This window comes from Lynx rufus, unplaced genomic scaffold, assembly GCF_022079265.1.
Source record: "Lynx rufus isolate CCGP_SWC_20201006 ecotype Redwood Valley unplaced genomic scaffold, mLynRuf1.p SCAF_1, whole genome shotgun sequence".
NCBI classification, from domain to species: Eukaryota; Metazoa; Chordata; class Mammalia; order Carnivora; family Felidae; genus Lynx; species Lynx rufus.
Genome location: NW_025814823.1, coordinates 81,600,404 through 81,609,413, shown reverse-complemented (window position 1 = coordinate 81,609,413; position 9,010 = coordinate 81,600,404). Strand labels below are relative to the sequence as shown.

Here is a 9,010-nt window from a genome sequence, read left to right as displayed (position 1 = left end):
GCAGCGTGAAGCAGATACCTCTGCCCCCCAACTGTCGCCCTCAATAACGTACTAGTTCATGTGACAATGAGTCCCACCCACTGGGTAGTGAGCCCCAGCACCTGGCCACACACACACACACACACACACACACACACACACACGTGCTCCTGTGATAACCTGGATGTACAATGTGCCCATAGCTGGTATTTGTTGAACAGATGAATGAATGAATAGGATGGTTGTCAAGTAACTCTAAAGACGGGTTGTTATTAATATGAATACATCGGCGCATTGTATTGGCGCATACAATTAACACTGCTCCCTCTCAGGCCAAATTTCGCATTGATGTCCCACTGTACCCCTGCCCGGGCCGACACAGGCTTCTATGTCAAGTGACCACTTATTGACGGTCTACTCTTTGCTAGACGCAGCATGCTCCTTACATCATTAATCCTGACCATATTCTTATGAAGTGGGTTCTAGTATTTCTTTTTTGCATATGAGAAAATGGACTCAGAAGAAGGACACTTGATCAAGGGCAATGAGCTGACACATGCCAAGCCTGGATTCAACTGCAATCCTGTCTTCCTCCAAATCCTGTATTCTTTCCCATGTTGCTGTGCTACGGTTCAACAGACGTTAGAAATACGACAAATACCATATTGACTAACTTTTCACCTAAATTCTTCCTTTTCTTTGAGCACACATCTGTCATTTCTCTGTAGGGTGAAAACGCAAATAGCCAATTTTTACAGGAATCAACTTCACTCTTCAGTTCGGTTTTGAACACAAAGAGCGAAGCTTCTGCGTCGATCTCTACGCGGAAATTCACGGTAAATTTACTGCTGAAGTTTGGGCTTTTCTATGTCCTGAAAATTCCCCCGATAGTTTGGATGACTTAAAAGCAAGAGGGTTCTAAATCCTTTTCCGGGTTAAAGGACGCTCGCCTGGCTCTCCTCCTATTCTGTTGTTTAGAAATAAAAAGACAAGTTGGCCTCTGCTTTGAATTTCTTCCTGCTGGTGTCGTGTTTGCGGCTGTGTCTACCTATCGGGTACTTTGCCCTACATTCTGGGATTCATCGTAGGAAGTCCTGGGTCAGTACTCCAGGCGGGTGAGACTCTTGTTTCCGTAGGTCTCAAGTGCGTAGGACGAACTGCGAGTGCTATTGCTGCCTCTAGATATCGTCTCTAGTTAGCATTTCGGGGTGCTCAGAGAGAAAACAATGTCTGGGTGATACCTCTTGTCAGTTTCCCCATTGTCAGACCCAATCTTACATTCCTCCACGTTCACAATATTTCCCCATTGGGAACATGCCTGACATTGCAATTTCTCAAAACCGCAGCTCTGCAGTGAATGCCTAATTCCTGAAGCTGCAAAATCTAACAAAAGCTGATTTTTTCCACTGATTTGACTGGCTGACTATTTCGAGACTTTGCATGTGACCTGTTCTTGACAAACGTCTTTAATGTGCCCGCGTGGCTGCTCTGAAGTGGCTGCCGGCAATTAAAGCCTTGGAGCTGCCTGCCGGGCATCCAGAATTACTCTCAGAGTCCAGAGTTTTTGCCACAGACCAATTTTCCCCATCGGTTACATTTAGCAAGTTCCTGAGCTACTTGGCGAGTTTTGGCTACTTGGTTTTGAACCCGGAGCCCATGTGCCGCCAGGGCACCCGGTGTTGCCCCGGGAAGGGCCTGGGTTCACTCCCAGTCCCTCCTTTTGTGGTGTTTGTAAGCCTGCTTTCTCTCTCTCAATTTGGTGTCGATGTTTTCACATTTAAAGACGAAAAGCCAACTTAGAGAAAAGTGTGCCAATCCTGGATTTTTTATTTGTTTGTTTGTTTACCAAGATAGATGACCTTTTTCTATATTGGATGGATAGTTTGCTTGTCGTGTTTTCCCTTGTTTTTCATATTTGTCAAAACTCTTGGTGTTACTTAAGCATAAATTCTGAACCTGACTGCTAAGGAAGACAAATTTATCTCTGTTCTGTTCTTTTCTCCTGACCCCTCTCATCCTTCCCCCCAAACTCCAGTTTTCATTACTTTTGAGGTCAGCGCCCCACCCCCACCCGCCGCCAGGGGATTTCACTCCCTGATGAAAAACGCCTGGTTTATAACCCAAATGAGGGCCTCACTCCTACACCCTGATGGACAATGGGGGTCCTAACATATTCCCCCCGCCCTCACTGCTACACGCCTCCGCCTCCGATCTGGGTTTGCAAGGGCCTAAGTGAGGCCACGGTTCTGGACGGGAGGCCGGGAAGCGCCCCTCGCCCCAGGGCCTGGGCTTTCGGTTTGGGTTTCTTACGGAAAAAGAGCTGCTTTAGTAAGACAGAGCCCCTAAAGCAGGGAGCCCATCAGGCCTTCTCCCCAGGCTCCCATCCGAGGAGCAGCGGGAGACGGCCCAGGAAACGGCAGACGCAGGCATTCCAGCTTGGAAGGAATTCTGATGGGCAGCTAATCCCACCCTGCAAAGCTCCGAACCCGCACCGCGGTGATTCGCGACCCCCCCCCCCCGCGCCCCCTCCGCTCGCCCCGTCCAGTGCGCGCTCCGGCCAGGAGTGGCAGTCCCTAATCTCGGCTCCCTCTCCCCCCGCCCTCCACCCCGCAGTCCGGGGTTGCGGACCCCCTCTCCCCCAGCCCTTCACCTGGCATTCCGGGGGTGCGGACCCTCACCTCCCCCTGCCCTCCACCCCGCAATCCAGGGGTGCGGGCCCCCCCTCTCCCCCCTCCACCCCACAGTCCGGGGGGTGCGGACCCTCACCTCCTCCCGCCCTCCACCCCGCAATCCGGGGGTGCGGGCCCCCCTCTCTCCCTGCCCTCTACCCCACAGTCCGGGGTTGTGGACCCTCACCTCCCCCTGCCCTCCATCCCGCAGTCCGGGGGTGCGGACCCCCATCTCCCTCCCACCCCCCCCTCCACCCCACAGTCCGGGGATGCCGCAGTCTGGGGGTACGGGTCCCCCTCTCCTCCCCTCCCCCGCCGCCCTCCGCCCCGCCGCCTTCCCCCCACGTGTTGCGGCCCGGCCCGGAGACGCGCTTGTTCCGCCCGCTGATTGTAAAAGGGTTTGACTTGCAGCTGACCCCGGGTCAGGACTTTCTCTCTACTAATCCCGCTCTCTTTAAACACAAAAACACTCTGCCTCTTCCCTCGCATCAGTCACCTTAATCCCCCGCGGCTGACACCGCCAGCCCCGGAGCCCAGGCTGCACCGGGAGGGTCGGGGCGGCCTGGACGCGGGGCTCCAGGTCGCTGCCGGGGTCCCCGCCCCTCCCGCGTGAGCCAGTGGGGACGCGGCCGAGCGAGCGGGGGGCTACGGGCCACGTCCGGGTACCAGCCGACCCCGACCCGACTCGGCGGCAGCAGCAGCCGGGGCGCGGGGCGGAGACGGACGCGGCGAGGACAAAGGGAGGCCGGGCGCGCGGAGAAAGGAAGGGACTGAGTCGGAGGCGGGAGGGGACGGAGGTAAAGGCGGAGGGAGGCGGGCGGCTGGCGGGCCGGGAAGGGGTGCGCACGGCGGAGAGGGGAGGACGCAAGCGGGGCGCGAAGGCCAGGGAGCCGTCCCGGCCGGGGCTCCGCCGGAGCAGGGCCCGGGAAGGGAGGCGAGCGGGGCCGGAGGCCGGCCGCCCCCGCCCCCCGCCGGGAAGGGACCCGGGCCGCGCCCCCAGCGCCCCGCCGCCCACGCCGCTGGGTTCCCGGGGGCGGGCGGCGCGCAGCTGGAGGGGAAGGGCCGGGCGGGGGGCGGAGGAGGGGCGGGGACGCGGGCTCCGAGCCCCCCTCCCTCTCCGCCGGGCCCCGCCGTCGGGCTGGGGGGTGACCCTGCAGGCCCCGGGGGCGGGGACCGGACCCACCCCCCTCGGCTGCTCGCCCCGGGGGCCTGCGCCCCTCTCCCCTCCCCTCTGGCCCAGCATTTCAATCCCGCCGAAGAGTCGTGCTGGAAAAGGGGCTGCGCCAAGGCCAAGTCTGCTTTTCACTTGAAGTTTCCAAGGAATCAAACCTATTATTACATTCTGCCGCCGACGTTTCTGGAGCCTCTGCCCCGCGGGCCAGGCTGCGGAAGCCGGGAGGGGGGGAGCCGGGAGGGGCCGCGGGGAGGGGGGCCGCGGGCGGGCGGCGGGTGCCGGAGCCCGGCCGCCCTGGATCGCGCCTCCCGGGGCCCCGGATGCTTTCTCGAATTAAGCGGAATTTTCCGGAGACAGAGCTCTGCGTGGCCGAGTCTTTGTCGGGAAAAAGAACTGCGTGAACGTGCGTGCGAGCCTTCTCCCACGCGCGCCTTTAATAGACCCGTCAGCCAAGCTCCCGACCCACATCTGCAGAGCGGGCGCGCCTGCCGGCGCTGGTTCTCCGGCCAGTGCATGGCATCTCGCTACTGTGGGATTCCCGGGCCGGGCGCGGGGGCTGGAGTCAAGTCCCAAGGGCAGCTACAAAAAGGGCCTGTTCGTTTAAATACAGGTGGTGGGAAACCAGACAACTCCCCCTCCCCCCCCCTCCCCCGCGGCAAACCGTGCCACCCGCGGCTAGAACCGCCTTCTGCGCCAAGTTCTGCAAACTTTGCACCCGGCTCCCCAGCGAGTCCTGTCCGCGTTCTGCGCCAGGTTCTGCAGCAAAGACGGGACGAAGCTGTGGGGAGAACAAGCACCCTGTGATTGGGGGAGTGAATGAAGCCATCATATCAGAGTCCTCAGATCCCGGTTGGTTTCCTGAATGTCATGAGGAGGAACCTTGACGAGAACCAAATTCGCAGGCGAGCGAGCCGTCTCCAGGGCCTAGTGGGATATTTTCTCCACGAGTGTAAACCGCACAAACGCTGCTGGAGAGCCAGGGTCTCAGCCCCGACGTGCATCCCAGCCACCGGCTGCTCCCCCCATCCCGGCTTATTTTTAATGGAGTCATTCACGGATCTCTATTTGCTTTTCTCCATGTCGTTCTAATCAACACAACAAATTTCGCGGGATTTCAGGAATTCCTATGTTAAGATCTTCCTGGGTTTTTAACAGAAGTGGCTCCCAGCACCTGGCATTGAATTTCGGCTCTGTATGCCGCACAGGCGGGAAAATGTCCTACATCCACCTTCGGGGAGACCCAGGGACAGCTGTGTCCAGAACTCCTGCCCGGTGCTACACTTCTCAGTCTGACACACGAGTGTGACCACATCACTAATACGGGGGATGAGCCAGGATCTGGATGCCACTGGCTGAGCACAGATACCAACCAGGGGCGTACACACGTGTGGCCACAACCGCACATCTGTGTGCCGCTTTAATAAGTGCGGGGACATGTTGGGATTAGGGTTAGCAAAAGCACGGAGAGAGTCCGTTTAACCTACGTTTCAGAGCCATGTGGCCCGCTCCTTAAGCTGGGTGTGGTGAATTAGCAGAGCATTACCGAATTTCCCAAAGCATCTCCCAGAGGATTGTGTGGCATTTATTCATGTATCCCCAGACTACTTCCTGATGCTGTGCCACTCAGCAATCCACACATATCCAAACACTTTCAGGGGCCACTGTGTCACAAAGGATCAGATTGCTTAAGTAAAAGAAAAGAGAAAAAAAGAGGGGACTTTATTATCTGTTAGAAAGAAGCAGTGGACATCGTTCCTGAAATTTTTGCAGTCACTTTAAAAAATGCATGGTTTAAGCCAAATTATCAAAACGACTCCAAAAAAGACACATGTCAATTGCCAGTTTAGCATTTTACTTAAAGCTATTCTCCAACGCAGGCTGAATGAGGTTCTCATTAACCTAGGAGCACAGGCCCATTTTTGGAGAGATGGTCTCTGCTCATTCCAGGACAAGAAAAGAAAATGAAGGAGGAGGCCTAAAGCTGATGAAATCAACGTGTTTTGATGTGGCCTCAAGGCTTTTTTTTTTTCTCCCCCAGAATGTAACTTCATCTTTATGTTGTGACTAATTTCAAAACGTATTTGCTACAGTATAACTTTTAAATGCAGTATTTAATGCTGTCAGGTTACTTGAAGACAAAGTTTTACAGAAAACTTGAAATTCCAGAAAAAACTGCAGTGTACCCATAAACACCTAGAAAAAATATAATTAAAAAATTTAAAGCATCAAACACCCTCCGATCTCGTTAGGAATAACAAACACATTTTGTGTATCCCAGTTCACTCTGCGGGTAGGGGGGTGGTGGAGTGAGTGTACAGAGTGAGTGTGCTGTGTATTTATGTTGGGGAGGGGGGAGAGAAAGAGAGAGAGAATTCTTGATGGGTTTGCCCTTTCCCAAGGAGAAAGAAGACAGAGGGAGGGGCTGAGGAGGGACGGAGGGGGCTCGGTTGCACTACATTTTGGTTCCAAGTGTGTTCCCTTGAGACAAATTCAGATAAATTCCATTTGCAATCTTGTTACTTGCGGGGCAATTGGAGGCCTCCGTGACCCCACGGAGGTCATCCGTCCGGGGCCTGGTGCCGCCATCGGGGTCTCCTTCGTCCTGCAGACCAAACTTCGGCAGAGATCCTAGGCGGCGGGGACGCAGAAGCAGCCATGTGGGCCCGCGGTTAGAAACAACACACCAAAGGGCCAGACTAGAAACCTGGTCATTATTTCTTGATCCGTATTAACACTGTAAATGCTACAAAACCATCTATCGATTTTAAGTTTCTTCCCTTCCACTGAAGGGAGCTCCGTGAAGATCGTATCTCCCCCCCCACACACACACCCCCCGGGGAGTCTCTCACTTTTAGTTTATGCTGATAACGCCTCTTTCTCCTTCTTCTGATTTACTGATTGTATTTTGAAGTCACAAAACATGCATATAAAATTAGCACGTTCCAATTACAGGGGAAAACTGGGCTTTTTTCTCCCTCTCTCTCTCTCAAATTTATTGACTCAAAACTCGATGCATTTTTTGTTTTAAGGAGAGATCTTTTTTCGTTTTTAGAAGAAAGGCTTTTTAGGAAATTATGTACATAATCTGAATCCCCCTCCCCACACCGCAACGCCGAAAATAAAAATTTCACAATGCATTTACAAGAAATAATACAAAACAAAAAAAAATGGAAATGCTCAGATACAGAAAGTTTTACAAAACCCAGAATATAACGCGGCCACCCGAAAGCACTGGGGAGATCTGTGTATAAATTAACAAACCAACCAAAAAGAAAAAAAGAAAAAAAGGGAAAAAAAAAGCGGTAACAACTACAAAAAAGTCGTTAAGTGTCTGGATCTGCCTCACTACATCAATAACGAACGAGCACAGCTCCCGGCACCGAGCCTCGGGTCTCGGGCGACCAAACGGCGCCAGGAAGCGGTGCAGGGTGAGGGGGCGCGCCGGCCGGGATAGAAAAGTTGGGAGTCGCCTCTCGCTTGGTTTGGCCTTTGTCCCCTCGCGCAAAGAAAACGCTTTCCGCCTCCTCCGTGAGTGATAAATACTGTACAAAAAGTCTCAAGAAAGCCCCGAAGTCGGCCTAGACCGCACGGCGGTGTCTGCGTCCGGCGGGTCCCCAGGAGCTCCCGCAAAGGGGAGGTGGGGGCCGCGGGTCGCCCGCGCTCGTCGCCAGTGCCTTCCTCTTTACAAGAACGTGGAAACGTCTGTACAAAAGCAAGGCCGCCCGGGGCGGGCCGCGCGCTCCCTCGTCGCGCGTCGTGGGCGCGGGCCGCAGAGTCCCCGCGTCCCTAAATGTGCGTCAGGGGCACCGTGCCGTTGACGCCCGCGCCCGCGCCCTGGTAGTGCTGCGGCAGCGAGTGCAGCCTGCTCTGCGCCGCGGCCGCCGCGGCCGCCGCCGGGTCTCCGCCCTCGCCGGCGGGCAAGTACATGCTGATCATCTCGCGCAGGTCCCCGGGGCACGGCGCCCGCGAGTGCGCGGGGGCGGGCGGGCTGCCGCTGGGCTCGGACTTGACGAGCGAGCCCAGCGCGCCCAGGGCGCCCGACGACGCGGCCGCCGCCGCTGCCGCCGCCGCCACGGCCGAGTTCTGGTGCGCGCCGCCCGCGGCGGCGGCGGCGGCGGCCGCGGCGCCGTAGGGGAGGCCGCCGTAGCCCGAGGGCGAGGCGCTCATGTAGCCCTGCGAGTTAGAGATGGGGCTGTACTGCAGCGCGCCCATGTCGTAGCGGTGCATGGGCTGCGGGTTGTGCGGGTGCGCGTGCGGGTGGTGCGGGTGCGGGTGCGCCGGGTGGGCGTGCGGGTGCGCGCCGCCCGCGCCCGGGTGCTGCCCGTAGGCCAGCTGTGCCTCCTGCATCATGGCCGCGGCCGCCGCCGCCGCCGCCACCGAGCCGGGGTAGGCGCCGTTGGCCCAGCCGTTGACGTGCGCGTAGCCGCCGCCCGCCGCGCCGCCCGGGCTCTCCAGGCGCTGGCCCACGGCCGCCGCGCCCACGCCCACGCCCACGCCCATGGCCACCGCCGCGCCGCCGCCGCCCGCGCCGGCCGCCAGCAGCCCGCCGGCCAGCGAGTACTTGTCCTTCTTGAGCAGCGTCTTGGTCTTGCGGCGCGGCCGGTACTTGTAATCCGGGTGCTCCTTCATGTGCAGCGCGCGCAGCCGCTTGGCCTCGTCGATGAACGGCCGCTTCTCGGCCTCGGACATGACCTTCCACTCGGCGCCCAGGCGCTTGCTGATCTCCGAGTTGTGCATCTTGGGGTTCTCCTGGGCCATCTTGCGCCGCTGCCCGCGGGACCACACCATGAAGGCGTTCATGGGCCGCTTGACCCGGTCCTGGTTGGCCTTGGCGACCCCGCCGCCGCCGCCGCCGCCGCCGCCACCGCCACCCCCACCGCCGCCCGCCCCGGCCGGGCCCGACAGGTTCGTGGGGGCCTGGGCGCCGCCAGGCGAGTGCAGGTCGGTCTCCATCATCATGCTGTACATCGGGGCGGCCCGCGGGTTCACCGGCACCGCGTGGGGAGGGCCGGGAGCATAGACGGCAGGGGGGCGGAGGGTGGAGAGGGGCTCAATCGAACGGAGCGGGACGCGGGGAGGGGGAGAAGTCCTACCGGAGAGGAGAGCGGGGCGCAGGTGGAAGCGAAGACAACGGAACGGGAGGCAAAAACACACGCACTCAGCGCAGGTCCGGCTCACAGGTGCAAAG

The 9,010-nt window shown here is 58.2% G+C and overlaps 1 protein-coding gene across 1 annotated transcript; it reads right to left on the bottom strand.

Moving 5' to 3' along the window:
* Positions 1-7,608: 7,608 nt before the first annotated feature.
* Positions 7,609-8,790, bottom strand: SOX1 (SRY-box transcription factor 1). The gene has a single exon (XM_047086490.1). The coding sequence runs from the start codon at positions 8,788-8,790 to the stop codon at positions 7,609-7,611; it is 1,182 nt and encodes a 393-aa protein (XP_046942446.1).
* Positions 8,791-9,010: the final 220 nt, after the last annotated feature.

Excerpts from the sequence above, each read along its gene's own strand:
- SOX1 (XM_047086490.1), bottom strand. The coding sequence starts at position 8,790 with ATGTACAGCATGATGATGGAGACCGACCTGCACTCGCCTGGCGGCGCC.